Here is a 20,884-nt window from a genome sequence, read left to right as displayed (position 1 = left end):
CCCCCCCCCCACAGGTGCCCTGCCTGGGCCAGCTCCGGCCCTTAAAAAAAATGAGAAAAACCCCAGACTCACCATTCCTGCCAGTGGGGGGCAATCTCCACTGCCCCCACCACTTGGGGGCTCTGCATGAGCCCCCTGAAGCCCCAAGGCTACTGCAGGAGCAGTGAGTCCCGGGGTTTTTCTCTGGTTTTTTTTTTTCTTAAAGGGACAAATCCACAGCAGGCGGGGCAGCCATGGAGGGCAGCGGGGGGGCATCACGGAGCTCGTGCAGAGCCCCCTATGCAGCATGGATCACCTCCCCACCCGGCAGCACCCAGTGAGCACTGGGGCTTTTCTTTAATGGGCCAGGAACTGGGGTAGGTGGGGCAACCATGGGGGCTGGGGGAGCAGGCAGGAGATGGGGGCTGGCAAGGGCCCCCCCATGGTCCACTCCCCCATCCTCCACCCCTACTTACCAGCTCCCTGCTGCAGCCACCAGGGACTGCCGGAATCATTGAAGCGCTCCAAATCTTTTCTGAAGATTCGGAGAGTTTCAAATCGATTTGGATCTTTTAATTGGTCACCTGATTCAATTCAGTGGCTGGATCTCCGAATCCGAATAGGGCCAAATCACTACCCAAAGCTTCGTACGGCCCTAATTAGCAGTGCAAGACCTCAGACATCTGCATCTGTGTCAATGAGTCCTCCCCATCCTGGCTTTGGATATCTTTCCATTATGCTCCCATGTTACTTTGTTATATATGTGTGAATAGCTTGCCTCGCCATTTCACCCTTTGTTTCCTGTCCAGATATGGCAATGAAGTTCCTTGAACCCAGCACACAGTCACATAACTTTTCCCAGAATTTTTTTGCATTTTCCCAAGAGTCCTTATTTCTCAACATGCAGTCTTATTGTTCCAGTTTTGTGTGTGTGATGTATAGCATTGAAAAGGAACTCACTGAACCTGCTAGCACATCTCTTGTTTGGAAGGAAGTTTATTTGCAGGGCTGTTCTTTTTCCGGATTGAAACATCAGGTCCTCTCGGACTAGTTTAGCATTCCATCCAGGGTGACTGTCTTCCCTTGAGACATTCTGTTGGAATGTTAATTAGGCTTTTGCTGTCCTGGTCTAAAGAGTTAGCCAGAAGCATAATGTTAAGCAGATTTCTCCATACTACCATATTTCTCAATCATCCCTGTGTATGTACAATAGGATTTTCCTTTTGTGAGTGATTCAGTTGAAGTCTTGTGTATTTTACAGAGATGATGAAAATTCTGTTTTTAATAAATATACATTCTTATGACATACATTATTTGTATGTGAAATTATTTTGAGAAGCAGCAGCAGCAACACACTTTGGTTTTTTGATAAGTGGATTATTTGATTTTTAAAAGGAATTTCACAATTCAGTGGAAATTGTATAAATATAAAAGGGAAATCCTATCCAGCACAGTGATCAGTCTTTAGTCTTTTCCTTTGTACACATACATACCTACAATTCCTTCCTGAATACAAACAGGATCAAATTCTGAGTCTGCTTCTGCCTTGGATTTTGCCACTTTTTAATGAGATACCAGGAGATTACCTCATCCTAATAATGTAGCACTCTAATGCATCTGTGTCACTTACAGCGTGAAGGTGCATTTATCACCAACGTAAAGTGACCCAGTGGTTTTACCTCCAAAAATGGTGTCATCTAGGGAAGAAATATTTAAGAACAGATTCAATAGTGTTAGAAGATAAAAACCAATTATAAGAACTCAGCTAGCGATTTCTAACAATACACTTGCAAAATCTGCTGTTTTATGTGGATTTCTGGTGCCATAGTAGATTTAATAACTCTTTTTTAATAGCACTGCCAACTCTCATGATTTTATCAAAAGTTTTGTGATATTTAGTATCTCATAAAGCTCCAGCAGTTCCTGGAGAAAGGTTATTACACATGAATGTCAGCATTCGTTTAAAGGAGCAGATACATTTTTAGCCTTCATCATTTATGGATAGATGCTTGAAGATACAAAGAAATTGACCATAAAGGTGCAAGAAAACAAGCATCAACCACTGCTTTGTCTTCCTTTATAAATCCCATGGTTTTCAAACAGAACTCATGACTGCTTTAGATGGCTGCACCTTTTCACCTTCCTGTCACCAGGACTTTGCCAGTTGTAACCACACAGCTAATAACAAAATCCATGTTCCCGCAAACCACAAGGGGATACATTTGACACATCCATGTCCATTTGGACCATATATAAAATGCAAGTCTCAGATAAACCAATGTGAGGCCAAAATCAAAGTGTGTATAATGTCATTTTGTGGTTTGGTTCAACTGCAGTATTGCAAAAAGCTCTGCTTGTCTAGCACAAGGTAAACATTAACTTCAGAGTGGCTTTATATGCTATTAATTCTGGTGGAAAAGATGCACGTTCTCTAAACGAGCTATTGGAATGCAGAGCCCTCCCCTCTAAAAGCAATACATCCCACTGTTATTGTATCATGAATTATTGGTGGATCTTGTTCGTTCATGGGTTTATCCTGGCAATCTCCTACCAACACCTTGATAGCCCAGAGAACAGCCTTTGCCTATGGCCCAATACTCTGGGTGTGGGATGTTCAATATATGAGGAACCTCCTAGGCCAGGTCCAGAAGGACATGACTGTTTGTTTCCCTGGGGACAAATAGGAGCAGCACACCTGGGTAGAGTAGAGGAGGTTGGGCCAGCAACTGTGCTGGCCCCAACAGCCTTACCTGTGGTCGTGGGGGAGCTGCAGCCACAGCGCTCTTGCATCTGGGAGCCTGGCCGGCAGCCAGAGTGCAGCCCCAGCAGACCAGCTCCAGTCTTGGGTGGCACGCACTGCTGCCATGTGTGCCACCATGTTGTTTTTTTTCAGGCGCAGAGTTTTTTTGATCCTGGGATCTCTCCCCACCCCCTGTTGCAAGGTAACAGCTTGGGGAATGCCTGCATGTGTGGTGCTGCACATAGGTCATCTAGACATGGCCCTAGAGTTTACAGAAGCACTTTACTTTTGCACACATTCAGAAGTCCACAGCTGTAGGACTCCTCTCTCCTGCCTGCCTCCCTTCAGCACTCCAGGTTCAGACACTCATTAGACTTCCTGACTTGCTGTGAATCGCTGCTCATCAGTTCCAACAAGTGACCCATTCTGTACCTTCCCACCTTTGCATACTCAGTTCTACCATCCCTGCCACACACATCCTCACATGATCACAAGTAGACCAAAATGACTTTGTGATGCATATACTTCTACTTCAAAAGGTGTTGTTACTTCTACCTAAGGAAATCTGACATCAGAACTGATCCAGTGCATGTTAGCATGACTTGAAAGAGTTGGCCATGTTTATTCAAGGTGTTATTTGTTGGTTGTGAAAGTGCAAGGGCATATGTTGCTGAAAGGGGGAGAAAATTAATTTGGCTTTGATGCCATATGGGTGGCAAGGCTTACAAAGCAAGATGGGTCTGGATGTTAATGTTTCATCAACTGCTGATACCCAGGATTTCTAGCAACTGCCATGGTAAGAAATGAAATTCAACAGCCGAGCTGAAGGTTAGCCAGCTTTATGCTCGAGGATGCTAGTATGCAACAAACAGGAGAAAGGGTCTTGCTAGAGTCTTAATACAGGGCTTGTAGAGTCTCTACATGGAAATTTTGAAACTAAAAAGAAGGTGCATGATTGGGTCTGAAAGCCTACAGATAAGACAGCGAAAGCCCCGAACTAACAGGAGTTTGTCTCAGGAGTATGCCCTGATAAAAGATTCTTCTTGAACAGACTCATTTGCTTTGATTTCAATGAGAACAGGCACATACTGCATGTGAAAGAAAAATACAGCAATAATCTAACATTCACTTTCTAATTACAGTAGTGCTTTAGCTCATGTATTAATCAAAATAACATTAGCAGTACAGAGCCCAAGTTGTCCTATATATTACTGACGCAGTACTATGTATACCTTTAGAATCTGTGGACACTGTACAGATGCAGCACTTGTGCCATAAAGACAAGAGTCTTTGGACTTCAAATACATCAACCATCTGGGGGACTTTGTTCAAGTATAGTGTATATCGTGGGTTCAAATTAATTGGTTCTTGTGGCCACTGCCGCAAGACAGCTTCTGCTTGGCCGCTACATAGTAGATGCAACATATATTATTTAGACTTCTATCCATACTGTAGATGGGGCATACATTATTTAGATTCCTCTTAGGAGGACATGAAATATTCTTTATATAAATAAATTCATCAGCCTTTTAAATACAACAGTTGAGCAGTGCAGGTGAAGGGAAGTAGTTTTGCAAACTATTTTAAATTTGTCCCATCGTGCCTCCCAATGGACGTTCACCAGATACCCACAATCTACTTCAGCAGATTCTAGAGCACATTGCTTTTCATGATTTGCATTCAATTGCAGCCTTTCATTAAACCCTAGTGAAAACACAAATACAATCCAGCAAATCCCGAAAGAGCAATGAGAAAATATGCACACCTCTTTTCCTCTAACTTTCCACAAATCTTTTATTTATTCCAGGTAATATTATTGGTTCTGGAATCTTTATTTCACCAAAAGGCGTTCTGGAACACACTGGCTCAGTGGGACTTGCTCTCATTATTTGGGTGCTTGGAGGAGGAATTTCTGGTCTTGGATCATTATGTTATGCTGAATTAGGAGTAACTATCCCTAAATCAGGAGGGGATTATTCCTATGTCACAGAGATTTTTGGTGGGTTAGCTGGGTAAGTATAGCATTTATTTACTGGTTCATCTTTTATAATGTTATCTGAAAACATTGTATTATCGGTATTACATATTTAACAGAAGAAGGTTTTTTTTTTTCCCTCCAGGGGTTGCTGTGACAATTAAAGAGTGTATTTATTCTACAGCATCTTTAGGGTGCTTCTTATAAAGTGATTCTTTATTTTCTCACAAGAAATACCTTCTTGCACTTTCTGGCTAGATCAGCTCAGTTTGAACAAAAGAAACAAGAATTCTTGCTTACCTCCACAAAACAAATTATATGAATATGCATTACTGCAAACTATGCCATATGGTATTTACCATTTTTGCTACACTATAAGGTGCAGATAGAATTGTAACCCTGGGTCTGAGCAGTCTCAACACAAGAGAAGTCAGACTGAAGCTAGACCAAGTCTGTCCCTATCGCAGCAAGAGGCAACATTGCACTTTTTCTGTAATGTGATTTCACAGTGTTTAGATCTTCCCGCAGTGGGACAAAGTAAATCATTTAGGAGCCATTCTGCAATTTATACCGTAGATTGCATTACTATGATTTGTTTAATCAAAGTATACATTGTGACTATCCTATAGAAAGAAAAAATGCTAATTCACACTGTGGTTTCTCTCTGAACAATTGATAATAGAGTAATGTGGTAAAGGGAAAAAGAGAGAGAGGGGAGTTAATTTATATTCATCTTTACTGAATAGTTAAAAAAGAAAGAAAAATGGTCTTGGCCTGTATTCACAACTGTGCCTGGGGTGCTTCTCTGCCTTCTGGGTTATATAATAATTCCCTAATTGGACTGGGTGTTGTACATGTTACTGTTTCCTATGTGAAGAATAAATATACCAAGTGCAAACTAAAAGAACAAAAAGAATAGAGACGGCTGCTTACTTTTCCATATTGAACAGAGCTGTTCTTTCAGTTTAGCTAGCGATTGTGCTGATGAGACTGAGAGCTAGGCATAATGCGAGCAGGTACTGTGAACCCTTCTCCATAGACCTCACTCATGCTTGTCAGACATTAGACCTGCTTTGCCTCTCCTCTACTGACTACATCTATGTTCAGCCAGTTGCAACATGACAAGATGGTTTCTCTTTCAGGTGTTTATCAATGGATTCAGGCCACTGAAGCTTGCCTAGCAACTCTCCCAATATAAAGTTGATTCAATAATAAATATTATTTCAGCTACAGATCTTGCTTCTCTAACTTCTGAGGCACCGCAAGTTCTACTTCTGGGCATTCCCTGAAACAACTCAGCCTTGAAAGACTGATAAGTTTGGTGCTTTTCTCATGATTATACTGCATCAGGGTGGACAAACTAACTGGTCCTCCCCTCCATTTCACCTGAATAGGTCAGTGTATGGTTTATGGTGTAGTCATCAACATGATGGCACCTATATCTTTCTTTGGATAACAGGTGCTCCGTTATTCCCATGTGAGAATGAATCCGAATAAAAAAATTAAAAGGACAAGCTTTAACAGAATTTATTTTAAATTCTTCCAGTTAGCCCCATGTATGAGGCCTCATCTTTATCAGGGGAAGAAGACAGACTTCGTAATTTAAACTCAAGTTACTCAACCTAAGGGAAAATCCTAGCAAAGATGGGGTAATTTGTTTGTTTTTTTTTTACATGAGTTAGGAGGTCAGATTAAAGACAGAGGAGGACCTAGGTCCATTTTAACCTCAACTCATATAACAGGAACAGAGTGCCTTTACTAGGATTTTGCCTGGATATAATTAATTGGAGTTAAGATTACACCTTTTTACCTATTGTAGGCACCACCTAAAAGATTAGGATTCCACAACCCAAAATTGATGAGTCCAGGGTTTTCCTTGGAAATGCATGATGCCTACACTGCAGTCACTTGCTTTCACATTACCCTGGCTTTCCCTAGATAGCTTTGCTGCTACCAGTGGCATTGTTTCATAACCATGATTTATTCCTTGAAATGGGCATTACTGTCCACAGAGAGAAATAGCATAAGATACTGAAGGCAGTGCCACCTGCTGTGATAGGAATGCCTCATATAAAGGAGCCCAGGAAGTCAGTGTTCACCATCGCGTACAATTTCACAAAAATCAGTGAATTTTGTCTTCTGGAATATGGTAGAACAATGTTCATTAAAATCACAGGTAATTAAATTACAATTTTGTTTCTAATACAAGTCCTACTTACTTCTTCCTTTCTGCTATGTTTTCTCATAGAATCTTTGTAACAAGTCACCAAGAGGTGTCAAGCACAATGGTTAAAAAAACGTCTTTCTGTTTATTGATTACCGCACCGGGCTTAGCCTGGAACAGAGCAACTATGTCAGTTTCCAGTGTAGAGAACTCTGTCTTCCATGACAGCAATTTTCTTCCTTAGGTTTGCATTGCCCAGGCAGTATCAAAAAAAGTATAACCTTGTCCTCTGAAGAAAAATAACGCTCCAGTTCTTTATTTCCAAAATGAATCAGTCTTTGTCCCGAGAGAACAAAGCAGTGCCACATATATATGACAAAAGGTTGTTATAGCTGAGGAACCTTCAGACATCTTTCTTGGTATCTGTTAATCTAAAAAGAAAGCTTTTATCAGCAGAATGGGATTAGGTTTTCTGGGTGGGTTTTTTCCTGAGAAGATTTCCTATAATGGTTGCGTGGTAGGAAATGGAGCGTACCATTCTGTCTCTCAACTAAGCAAGTACCTAAAGAGTGTAACTTTTAGGAAAGCTCACAAGGTTTTCACAAAAAAATAAAAAAAAATAAAAAAATGCATTCTGTGAAAGTTTAGTTTTCTCCCATGAATATAAATTCATGACAGCCTGCCAGATTATGTCCTAAGACCTTTATCCTATGACAGACCTGAAGTTTTCAGTTTCTCACAGATGAAGATCTTTATCACAGGGAGAGACATGTAACATGACTATCTTGACACTTTCCTCCTCTTTTCTTTGAAGTCTTCTCTCTCTTTTCCCTTTAAGGTCCTACCTTCTTTTATTAATTTCCTGTGTCTATGTATGAAAGGCAGAAAATCATCAAATGACTAACAGATTAATTATTTGTATTCTAACCAATAGCTCCCAAGTCTGTGGACTGACTGCTAAATAAAAAATTAAAACAAATAAAATGTGGGACCAGATATTCAGGTCTCCAGATGCCCCTATGAGAGGCAAGCTATAAGAACCTGCATATAATGCCCAAAAAGAACAGGGAGAGTACAACTTACTACAGGAATCAAATGTTTTAGTTTTGGGAACTGAAGTTGTGCTTCTTGTTTCTCACTCAGGCTTAATTAAAATTAAAATAAATTGAAGGACTATTAATAAACAAAATAAACTGAAGGAATATTAATACATATTTAAAATATAATGTCAGTCCTAGTGTTGGACTTGTGAACTTTCCCCATCTTTAGTCTGTTAGTCAGTCAACGACAGCCACCCATCATCATGTCTAGCAACTGAGCAGCCTTTTAAAGATGAGACAGAAACTGAATTGAGAGGTAAAATATAATACTTTCTCTTCCTGTGAAGCTTTCTACCCAAATTTCCAAAAGTACTTTTCAAACAAAAGCTGAAAGCCCCATGGAGGGGAATTTTATAGGCATTTCGCAAATGAAGAAACCGAACCTGACTGGTTAAGTGACCTTTCCATAACCACACCCACAGCAGATCTCCAAGTGGATAAATCCCGTAACTTTACTGGATTCATGTTCAAGAACCGAATGCCTGATTTCAGGCCGTGATTGGAGAACCCAAGCACTGGTTCTCATTTTTCCAGTCCTGATTACCAGGCTGCATTTGCTAACTGATGCTCAAGAGACAGCCACTCTTTTAATAAAATTATTCAACCTGGGAGAAATGTTTAAGGTGTAAGGGGAGATTTTCAGACACATTCAGGTGAGTTAGGTAGCTCATGGCCACTGACTTTCCATTGGAGTGAGGCACTTAACTCCCTGTGATGCTTTTTAGAATCTCCCCCATTGTGTGGAGTACTCCAAACTGCTCAGACTTGGCCTGTCTCTACTTTCATTGAAATCATGATCTAAATTTCCATAAGGATGCAAACAGAAGTGAGGACATGAAAATCAGTACAACATCTTACACAGTTAAACCAAGATTTACAGCCTACTGTACTTTAAACCAAGGAGACAGGCTTCTTCATAAATGCCAGTAAATTTGTTAATTTTCAAAGCAGTAGTCCACATTGTACTGTATCCACTCCACTAGAAAAATGTATTTGTCCCAGAATCATTGGGAACAAGACAGGTGCATAGAGATTTCAAGGCATACTTGAAAGCCAACTGCTCAGAGCAACAGCATGATAACTGAGGCCTTACAAGTTATTACCATTGGGTGCCTATACATGTGGTTGGGGTGGGGGACACTTTAATTAAAGCAGTTCGTGGAGAGCTGCTCTAATTAAAGCACCACAGCGTCACGTGTATCAAGCCCCCACACATTTAAAAATGGCTATGGGATGCTTTGACTAAAGCTCATTCACCAAGCTTTAGTTAAAGTGCCCCAGTAGCTATTTTTAAATCCACAGTGTCTTATACATGTTATGCTGCGGCAATGCTAAAGCGTTCTAATTGGAATGTATCGTAGCACAAGTATAGGCACACATTACATCCTGCACTTTAAAAAGGGCAGGCTGATCCATAGAGATAAGTGATGTAGCAGGAAAATTTGGAGGAAAGGCATTATTAAATATGACAACTATGTTCCAGTACACACCAGGGCTCTGGGATTCATGACCTAACAGTGTGGACCCAACTTGTCCCCCTGGCTGACCCATTGAAGGAGCCTGGACTTATTTTCCCAGGTCCAGTCACCATACCACAAAGGCCATGAAAATTCATATTCCACCCAGGAGAACACACAAACACTAACAGACTCTCCCTATTGCCTGAAGAAGGGTGTGTGTGTCCAAAAGCTTGCAAATAACATTTTTTTCAACTATTTAGTTAGTCTAATAAAATATATCACATTACCCAAAGAACCTTGTCTGCCTATACCCTGAGACCAACATGGCTACCACCAACAACCCTATTAAAATTCAGTGTATATTCATAAATGTAAAGATCCATTAGTCCTATGGGCAGGCCATCCATTTACAGAACTGTTGGAATGCTGCAGTTAGTAAAAAAGTAAATGGAAAGTCAGGAATATAGAAAGATGTATAGCAAAGTAACCATTTGCTTTTTTTTCCCTCTCTCTAACCACCAATGCCAGTTTTGACACTGAATTTTTTGCCTTTCAAACATCTTGTTGTTTTCAACAGTCCTGCTATAACATTCATTATCTTATGTATTCATTATCTTACCTTTTTCACATTTTTCCTGTTTAGGAATTTATTTTAAATGTTATTAAAGAAGTAGAGAGTAGACTATAATAAAGATGACAGTGGCTAGTCAGAAAATCAAAAAGGAGTAGGGATAAAAGGGGAACTGCCCCAAAAGAAGCTAAGCTGACTTTGCACAGGAAATTAAAACAAATAGTGATTGCCATGTAAATAAAAAGAGAACAAAGGGAAAAAAAAGTAGTAGTGGAGCAGGGAGGAGGAGGCGGCGGCGTTTATTGATAGGCTAAATATGACCTAAAATACAAATGAATATTTTGTTTTAGCTATCAATATAGATTATAGTGTAGGACATGGGAGCAAAAGCAGAGTTACTAAAACATAAGATGTGGAGATGGATATTTCCACATCTGAGGTGGAAGCAGGCTCAAAGAAATTGATGCACACAATGCACAGATCAGTGGCTCTAATTCAGGGATACTGAAAAAACAGGCACACTAAATTGAAAATGCACAAGGATCTTTAATAAATTGAACAAATTAGGGGCAATACTGAATGGCTAGAGAATGGCAAGCATTGTACCTGTGTTAAGAAAGGCAAAAAAAGGCCCAGGCAACTGCAGGCCCATTATCTTGACCTCAATTTGCTGATAGTGTACTGTGTGTGAAGGAAATGGCAGCTACAGGAAGGAGTGCAGACAGGAGGATGGGAGCAGCTTCCTTTGCACTAGTTTCCTCTGCACTGGTCTTTATAGTAGTGCTGACCTTGTGTCAACATCGGCATGAAGGAGGATGAGAAAGGAAGATGGACCTGTACTACTGCGATATGCTTCTTTGCTCTAGTGAATTGTTAAGATAACAGAAGAGTCTCTAAAGCCAAGTAAGGGAGAAGTCAGGGTAGGGTGGCACCTTAGGTAGGTACAGACATACTTATTGTGCAGTAAGCGCACAGCAAGTACTGTACAGCTGTAACAGAAGAGACATTCATGACATATAAAGAACTTTAAAAATGGCATATCCCGCTCTAAGTTAACCCTGGTTGGATGTGGTATCAGACTAAAACATGGTAGGTTAGAGCACTTTATCAAACATCTGTACCAGATCCCATCACGAGTCAAGTCACATTCCCCCAGCATCCCAGGGCTCCTCTCAAGGTGGTGTGCTCACCTCAGACGGTGCCTGTATGCTCCAGGCGAGCACCAGCATAGCCCAGCCCTGGCCCTGGGCTCTCACAGAGAGGAGACATAAAAAGCTCCGTCTCTTCCCTGCGTGGCTGGGCAGGGGTGTGGAGGAATGGAGTCCCTGTGCCGTGTGCTCTCCCGCCCCAGCTTGCTGACTTGGGTCTTGGAGAGGGCCAGGCCAGGCCCGCGTGGCAGGATGGCTCCATTCCCCAACCTGCCTGCCCCTAGCTCTCAGTGTACATGGCTCCAAGCTGCAGCCTTCAGGAGGCTGGGGCAGGTGGGGGAAGGGGTGGGAAATGGAGCCCCCTGCTATGTGCCCCCACCCCAGCTTGCTGGCTTGGGTCTTTGTAGGGGGCCAGGCCAGGCCAGGCCTGTGCAGCAGGCAGGCGCCGTTCATCCCCCAGCCTGCCTCAGCCTCCTGACAGCTGCAGCTTGGAGCCACATGTGGCTTTTCACAGCACCAGGAACAAGGGGCAGGTGAGCCAGCAAGCTGGAGGGGGGAGACTGGCAGCAGGGGCTCCGTTCCTCACCCGCCCACCCCTAGTTCCTCGCACCGCAAAAAGCCACGTGTGGCTCCAAGCTGCAGCTGTCAGGAGGCTGGGGTGGGCAGGGGGGAGGAACGAAGCCCCCTGCTGCGCTTACCTGGCCCAGGCCCCCCCCCAGGCCCCAAGTCAGCAAGCTCAGGGGAGCCCACATGGCAGGGGAGCTCCATTGCCACCCCCCACATCCCCCCCAGCTACCAGTGCTGATAGCAGCGGCACGTCATGCTGGCCCATCATGGGTGGCCGGCTGCTCAGCTGGGTTTGGCATTCCCCAGCCTGCGGCCTGAGCCAGTGCAGGAAGGCTCCGAGTCCCACCCGCCTCAGACAGCAAACGTGCTCTGTTCGCTCACGACCCAGTTTAAAGAGATACTTGGAGCACTTCTTCCTTGGGCTTGAATGTCTGAACTTAGCCTCAGAGAGGCATAAGTTTTCATAGGTGACAGCTGACTTCATCAAATGCTATAAAAGGCCAAGTGGATTGGGATATGTCACACTTATATGCCCTACAGATATATTTATGGGCTTGATAGCTGAAATGTTCGGTGTCTTAAGAGCACTAAATTTCTATTCACTTGAATGGAAACTGATTCTGTGTCCCACAGGCAGTTTTAAAAATCCTGTCATCCTTCCCCTTAGTGATCATACAGAAGCACATATGCAAAAGGATTTTTTTGCACTGAAGTTGGGATAGCTTGGCCTTTTATTGTGTTTTTGCATGCTGAACACTTCCAGCAGAGATATTTTTCTCTCTTTTTTGAGGTAAAAATTAATAACAAGAAGGCATTGCACCAAGTTCTGACATTCTGCCAAATAGCACTTATTTTCCTTTGTTTTCAATCTAAAGCCATCTTTTTTTAAGCAGTATTTGTATGTGATCAAGCTGACTACAGGATATTGGTCACGCCCCGTTTTGCTGAACAGTGTAACTGAGCACTGTGCATTTGCATTCATATGGATTTTCAATTTATGCAGGTCATAAAAAGGGTATTACCCAAAATAGTAAATAATAGGCTTCGTACACATCCAAGGCAGTCTGGATGAACAATGTAACTAAAGCTACTGTTTTCCGCTACAGCTGATGATTGACTATATCAAGTAGTTAATATAAATCCATAAATACTACATTCACTGGAGCCCTAACTCAAAGCTTTAATAAATGTCACTTGTACCTGTGTACTAAGTGTGCCATAAATTAATTGTAAATGTGGAATCTTTTCATTTGTAACAAAACATCAAGTTTGAAATGGCAATAATTCTTCCAACAATTAAGATAAAGATAGTTAAACTGTCCTTACAGGACAATCACTACTATAATTTGTATACTAACATATCTCTATCACGTGCAAAATATGCACAAGTCTAATACAGATTCGTTCTCTAGTTTTATGGGCTGCAGACTTAAATGTTAAAAAGAGTTATTTTATCTCTGATGCATTATTTTATATGGAGATATAAAATATGTTAGGACTAAAAAATTTTTTAATGTTTTTATTTAAACTTGTTTCACCTGTAGAATAATCATTAAGGTGCTTATTTTGCCCTGGATCCTTGTTTACATATTCACTGGTTAAATAAAACAATTATTAAATATCTCACAAGTCAAATATAAAGAGAGAACATTCCTGAGCCAAATACATTTTTAATGTCTTTCCAAAATTTAGATGAGAAGAATTAGTCTCATCTTGTGCTGTTGCCAGGTCCCTCCCTATTTCAAATCCATAACCAATTATGTGTTTATCAAGAGGCCTGGGACCTACAAGTCAATTAGGTCCCAATCCTGATTAATGCCAAATGTTGGAGGTACTCAACATCCTTTGGAGTTGAACCTTCTCTTCGCTATACAAAATGAAAAAAACAGTATGACCCATGACTGTGCACAATAAGAATTTCTGAACCCTCCTCAAAAGGAAGATCTGACCCTCCTACTCTATAAAAAAAAGAAAAACATTTGATTCACTAAGTGCCCATTCAGAAAATGAGACTTTCTGGAGAGTGACCATGTAAGCACTTACATTATACTTCCCATCGTTAAAGTATTAACAGATTCTCTCTCAGAGTAACCCTCTGGGAAGTTCTCTCAGAGATGGAAGAAATGAACTGTAGTGAGGTTGCATATATCCTAGGCCTCACGGTCACAGAAAGACAAGTTTAAAACTCAAGAATTCCTGACCAGGGCTGGGTCAAAGTTGCTTCACCAAAAAAGGTTGAAGTGTCCATATTTGTTTCTATTGCATTGTTCAACAGTGGACACCTTTTTATCGTAGAAAAGTCAAATGACTGCCTGTACTTGGTAGACAGGTTTGAGTTTCAATGCCTCAGGGCAGAAGAAACATGTACCTGCACCTCCCACATCCCAGGGAAGTGGCCTAACCACAGGGGTTACCTTACCTAAGAGGCAAGGCTCTTGCTGGTTGCAACCAAAAGTTCTATCCTGGACTCCATAAACTGTACAATAAAATGGATAATAAAAACGATAATATTCTGAAAAGAAAAAAAAAAAAAAGATTAAACAAAACTGGCCTTATCTAATGAGAAAACATTTTGGTGAACAGCTCCTACCAGTCTATGCCTTATAACCAGACTTAGGCCCGATAGGCCATGTCCACACAAGTATGTACAGCTGTTTTTGCAGGGACAAGCAGCAGCAGCATAACATGTAGCGCTGCTTCATGTGCCTGGGGAACTCCTGTGCCATGTGCCCTTTGGCGCATAGCAGGTTACCCCCAGTGGGATAGGGGAGGCTGCGGCCAGCACAGTCACTAGCCCCAGCCTCCCCGACCCCACCCAGGGTAACCAGGACCCCCAGCAGCCTTACCTGAGGACTTTGGGGAGCAGAAGCCACAACACTCCTACAGCCGGGAGCTGGAGAATGGCTCTGGCTGGCTAGGCTCTGGTTTTGGGCGGCACATGCTGCCGCCACGTGCACTGCCCCACTTTAAGGAGTGGGGTTTTTTGATCTTTGGATCTCCCAAGGTCAAAAATAAACAAACAAACCCATGCTGCAAAGTAGTAGTGTGGGGAATGCCTGTATGTGTGGTGGGTGGCCACGCACCACACATCCACAAAGAATAGGTTTGGAATGGCATTCTTACAATAGGCTGCAGCTAGGCAAAACTAGCTCCAATGTTCAGGCCTCTATCCTGCAAAAATCCTTGGGTGATGGCCCTGTTTACACCCAACTTCATCAGTGATGAAAAGTTACATTCCTCTACATTAAACTCAATCCTTTTTCCAAATATCCGATTCCTTCTTAGCTTAGTGACGAGAGTGGATTTAACTTCTCAGGTTCTCCCAGTGTAGTGAATTACAGAGCAATTCCAAAAGCTTACCAGATACAGTTCCAGCTTTTGCTTTCCTGACTATCTCAGATAAATGACTGCAGAGAGTGATTTGCAAGAGTGATTTCCAGCTCTCCATTCAAACAGCTGGGCCAATTAACTGAGTACAGAGTACAAGATCCCTTTTTTTATTTCAAAACTGAATTCTTTGGATTTCCAACACGGGTTAAAATTCCCTTGTAAGATATTTTCATGTTGAGAACGCCAAAAGAAAAAAGAGTACATCTTTAAGCTACTGCCTTGCAGCCTAATTTGTGTGGTATTCTGCAAAGTGATGACAGTTGAGACATAATAACATCCATAGGAGATGTTACTGTGTTACTTAATGTTACTTAATTTGCAGTGGTTCTTTATCTGCTACCTAAATCACACTGGCTCCATCCAATTGATTTCAGCCTTGCTACATGAAGAATATAACGAACAATGGCACTTTTAGTATAATAATAATAATAATAGGTTCAGGGTGCTGGATAATCAATTATGCATTAATTCCTGCCAGTCTTAATTCAAATTTGAACTTTTCACAAATACTAATTGAGGCTCATGTGAGTAGCATTAATCTCCCTTTTTCAAGATCAGGGTTTAAAACTCACTTGAGAATACCACTAAAATTAAGGTTAAAACATGCCAAAGTTTTAATTGTGCTATCCTGTCATCAGTTGAACTCAATTATGAACCCCCTGCTTGATGATTTAACTCCATAATCCTCAGCCAACATTCTGCATATAATATAACTGGTATCATCAACCCTGCATGTATTTCAGTCCAATGCAAAACAAATTGGCTGTCAGTTCTGTCTACTGAATTATTCACATTTCCATCAAATTGCATGGTATTAAATATCAAGCTCAATGTGCTTAATATTACAATATACTGGTGAGTGCCAATTTCAGCTGAGATAGGATTTGAAAATCTGCCTTTAAAAACAATTTCTTCCACTTAGCAAAAGCATTTTCACCTGAACACCCTCGTTAGGGATCTTTTCCTCCATTAGCAATTGTGTATGAAGGAGACAAAACATTTATGTGAAAAATCCTGGAGTTTTGCCCACAGAAACACCAACCCTTGCATGCACAGGTGACTGTGCCAGCATGATAAGACCAGTGTTCACATAACCAAAATATCATGCATATAGAGGCAATTTACTTGGAGGAGAAAGAGGCATTTTCATTTAGTCTGAGCTCCAGCAGGAAAGTGATCATGTGACTCAGCATTGTAAAATTTCCAGCATTGGCCACATGATTATTTCCATAAATCTTACTAATCTTTGATTTTTTTAGCCCTCAGAGTCCAACTTTATAATCTTAATAAACTCCTCTTTAGAGATCCAAAATAATTTAAGTTGTACTCTGAAATGACTAAGGACTAGATTCAATTCAAGCCCCAAAGCCAGTGAATAACGGCATGGATAGCGCACAGGGCCACAGGATGCCAACTGATAAGTACCAGCAAACATCTGTTTGAGTCTAGCACAGTAGGCTTGGGCTCCACAACTGGCTTTCAATTGCAAATGCTCCACAAATTATTAAAAATTAATAAAAGAACTTTGGTGAAGTAATTACTTCAGTGAAAATTGTATGAAATGGGAGGAAAGAGCCAGTTGGAGCAGACAGAAAAGTGCAGGTCCCCCCCTTCCTTTCCCCTGGTCTGTCTCCCCCCACTCTCTCTTAAAACTGACATTTAGGCATGTAACTAGTTCTCTCCTTTGGCTAGCTGACTTACTTAAGGATACAGTGCTGTGTAAGTAAGAAGAGGTGTGAACACCTACCACATTTCTCAAGAGCAACAAGGGGAAACACAACAAAATAGGACTGGAGAACACTTACCACCTGTGGTGGGGAGACAGCAATGTGAAGCACACAACAATCAGTTGCAAAATGACTGCCTTAGGGCAGCAGCTGCAAGACTCTGCCAAATTTAAAGGGCCAACCACAGAACAGCATGCTAGGAAAGAGGATCCTATAGGAGAGCAACCATGTACTGGGAAGCTTATGTGTAGACTACAGAATAAAATACCTGAGAAAATATTGCTGGCAAAGGATTATATCTATTTTGTGTATCCTATCCCTCTATACCACAAAAGGCTTTTCAGCTGCTTGCACCCCGCAGATGCCATTTTGGAGATCTGAAAATTATTGCAACTTACATTAAGAAAAGTGTCTCTTTCTTAATGTAAAAATCACAAAACAGGTAGCAAATCCTGGCAGCTAAGAATTGGGGTTGCTTATTAGGACTGCAGATGTGAGGCATGGAAGTTCTCTTCCTTCTAGATAGAGCAGAAATATCTTAGGCAGGGATAAAGAGAACACAAATAATACTCTTCTTTGAACGGTGCCTTTCCTCCAAGGATCTTGGACCATTTTGCAAATGTTAACTTAAAACGCTCCATCTCCATCATGGAGAGAGAAAATGAAGAATGTTAATACCTACATTTTTGTAAGTGTCCGCTACTTTGGGGCAACCATTTCAGTCATCACTAAAGTCAATAGAAGCTGGAGTTCTCCATGTACTCAAATATTTTAGTTAGATGTCTCAGACTGGGTACCCAAAAAACCAGAAGCACTCCTAACTAGAGAACAAAGCCAAGAATATAGTTCATAGCTCTCAATTTTCACACCTCTACTCGAACCATTTATCAAGTGGGTAGTTCTCTCCTTTTTTGGACTCGAGGCACCCTCCGTAACATTTTTTAACTGAGCAGCACCCCATTTGAAAAACAAATGCAGTGATTGCCTCCTTATAGAGGGGTTGAGCAGTGGGAGCTGGAGATCATTCAGACAAGCCTGAGCCTGCATTTATCAACTTATTTCCTCACATCTTGATACACCTTTCAAAGGATCTGGTGGCTCTCAAGACAACTATAAACTTAAACCGGAAGCCCAGTTTAAGTTGTAGTAGCATATAATGGGAAAACACAACTTTTTCCAGTCCAAGCACAGCATTTAATTAATTGATGATGCTGTCAGTGTGACATACAAAGCAAAGTCAATGTGCTGACAGTAGGTCTGCTCTCACATTTAAGCTGTGTTTCAAATGACAACATTTCTAGTAAAAAAATGGATTGAGTGGCAAAAATAAAAGGGAGGGAGACTGAGTAAGTGATTGTTTTGATGGGAGCCAACTACTCAGATCAGAAGCACCTGTAAATGAGTTACCAAACTGCTTTAGAGTCAAACAGCTTTACTGATGGCTCACCTTAATTGTGGCATCCTTTGTGTTTCCCATTTCCAGATTTTTGCTGCTATGGAGTGCAGTGCTTATCATGTACCCAACCAGCCTGGCTGTGATTGCATTGACATTTTCCAATTATGTTCTGCAACCCGTGTTCCCTAATTGTATTCCACCTTATAATGCCTCCAGGGTTCTCTCCATGGTGTGTCTATGTGAGTATTTCCTAATGTTCTTCATGACAATATGATTGTCTCATGTTAACATCAAATAAACACCCTCTTTGGGGCCAATCATCCCCCATTCTCAGTGGTTCCCGAATGCCCCTTTGCAACAAGACCAATGCAGTTCCACTGTAGAGGCTGAATGTGGTTGGGGATAATAAAAGCAGTGAGTTTCCACATCCCAAGCCAGCTCCTTACACAGCAGCACTCAGGGGACAGGCAACAGGATTCCTAGCTGGCCATAGCTTATGGCAGGGGTGGGCAAAATGCGAACTGGGAACCGGAAAATGGCTTGGTGGGCTGCATATCTGGCCCACGGGGCCTCTAAAAAAATTCAGAAAATATTAATCTGTCCTGAGCTGCCTGTCATGCGGCCCTTGATGGCTTGCTGAAACTCAGTAAGCGGTCCTCCGCCCAAAATAATTGCCCGCCCCTGGCTTATGGGGAAGGATTTCAGCGACTTCTCCTTTGTCCACTCATCTGAACCAGGCACTTGGTTCAGGGGGAAAAAAATCATTGTTTCTGAACTATGCCCAGTAGGTGCTGGGACTCAATATGGATGACTAATAATTTTTTAAGGCACTCAAGAATGGGGTTAGTACTTCCTAAGTCTTTGCATAATACTAAATGTGAATGTGTAGAAGATATTAAATGCCACCAGTTTTTAATGAGTCACTAAAAGTCCAAAGAAAACTTAACCAGACTGAAAAGAGATGAATCCTGAATCCACAAAGTCTCTCTGAACAACTGACCTTATGGGCAGGTCTGGGAGACCTCCTGGCATGCTCCTCTCTGAAGTTGGTAGCTTCCCCGTTATAAGCCCAGGCTAGAATTCCACCTGTTTTGGTAGCAGGAAACTAGTAGTCTGTCTGTGTTTTTTAGCATGTTTTAAATCTATGTTCTTAAATGTGTTGTTTTGTTCCACTAAATAAAGTTTTCTGCTCTCTAGTACTCCTGACCTGGGTGAATAGCTCCAGTGTTCGATGGGCAACTCGCATCCAAGATATATTTACAGCAGGAAAACTGCTAGCCTTGGCCCTTATCATTGTTGTGGGCTTCATACAGATCTTCAAAGGTACTCACAGAGCCTAAACACTGGTACAGTACTACTGTTGAAATTAAATTCTCCTAGGAAAGCCTATTGTACCAAACCTACTCTTTTCTAATTATAAACAGGCAAGGAAAAATTCTGAGGGTGGAAACAGACACCATATGCAGTCTTATTTGTGCCGCCTTAAAAATTTTTAAGGCGGCACAAATGCTGAGGAAATGCTGAGCATATAGATTGCCATACCCTTTGTTGTTCCACACGATAGGAAAAATCAGTGCTGCAACAAAAGGTAGTAATAGAGTCTGCTGCTGTCTTGTGACAGACATCTATTACCTCGTGGTGCTTTCCCCACTGCCATAGCCCTGTGCTGTGGGTCTGGGAGTAGGGAAAAGTGCTTCCCTGCTCAGCCAGCCCTGTGGCACTGGCTGGGGGAAAGCCTTGCTTTTCCCATAGCTCCAGACCCGTGGGCCTAGGACAGCAGGGAAAGCAAAACTGCCCCCCACCCAGCAAGCCCTGTGGAGCTAGCTGAGTACGGAAGCACTTTTCCCCACTGCCCCAAACCCACGGCACAGGTCTAGGGCAGCAGGGAATGTGGGGAGATTACGTTGCCCCTTGTCCCATGCTGTCAAGGGCAGGACAAGCGGAGACATGCATTTCACCCAGTGAAGCAACTCAGTTGTGCCATGACATATCATGGCACAGCTGATCCACTCCATTGAGTGACATCTGTTTCTAGTCTGAATTATTTTGCTTCCATTGCTGACAACGTACTCACCCAACAACTTGGATTTAAAGAAATTGTTTGTTGCTGAATGCGGTCTCATGGCAGGTTTCAGGCTGGGTCAAATGGCACTCAGCTGTGCAAGACATAAAAAGTGCCACTGGGCAAGGTTGACACAAATATGTGACTAAACTGAAAATAATTAATAAATATTAATTAGTCATTGAAACTACAGGATTTCTTCTAAATGCTGGTACGATCAAGAGTGAAGTATGCTCTATAACACAGCACAGTATTGTCAGACAGGCAACAGCAAAGGGAAATAAGACAGAGCATCTTGAACAAGTTACTCCCCCCAAAAATAACTGCTTTTAAAAATATAATGCACTGAATTAACATATTGAAAAATATCCTACTTGGTAGAGTTACATTTTATCAACTACATGCTCCTCTCCAGGTTTCAACTGCTTTGGATGTATGCTATATGCAATGATACCAAAGTCTCACATCAACACATTACTTAAGCACTTGCCTAGCTCTAAGCACATGATTAATCTAAATGTCTGCAGTGCTCACATGCTTAAAAAATAGGTAGGAGTTTAAATACCTGATTCAGCAACATAATGAAAAGCACAGGACACAAGGCC

General features: G+C 41.8%; 1 protein-coding gene and 1 long non-coding RNA gene across 4 annotated transcripts in view; one reads left to right on the top strand and one right to left on the bottom strand.

Moving 5' to 3' along the window:
• The window catches only part of LOC109284476 (uncharacterized), a 311,532-nt gene extending 294,556 nt beyond the window's left edge, over positions 1–16,976 (bottom strand). For all 3 annotated transcript variants that reach the window (XR_002091955.2, XR_009455288.1, XR_002091954.2), the window contains exon 1: positions 16,900–16,976. This is a non-coding gene — a long non-coding RNA (uncharacterized LOC109284476). The remainder of the gene's footprint in view (positions 1–16,899) is intronic.
• The window catches only part of SLC7A10 (solute carrier family 7 member 10), an 81,538-nt gene that overhangs the window by 45,702 nt on the left and 14,952 nt on the right, over positions 1–20,884 (top strand). Inside the window, exons 2-4 of the mRNA XM_019492964.2 lie at positions 4,527–4,731; positions 18,305–18,456; positions 19,415–19,540. Coding sequence (XP_019348509.2) covers positions 4,527–4,731; positions 18,305–18,456; positions 19,415–19,540 — 483 coding nt within the window. The remainder of the gene's footprint in view (positions 1–4,526; positions 4,732–18,304; positions 18,457–19,414; positions 19,541–20,884) is intronic.

Source organism: Alligator mississippiensis, chromosome 10 (genome assembly GCF_030867095.1).
Source record: "Alligator mississippiensis isolate rAllMis1 chromosome 10, rAllMis1, whole genome shotgun sequence".
Taxonomy (NCBI): Eukaryota; Metazoa; Chordata; order Crocodylia; family Alligatoridae; genus Alligator; species Alligator mississippiensis.
This window is presented reverse-complemented; position numbering and strand designations above follow the sequence as displayed.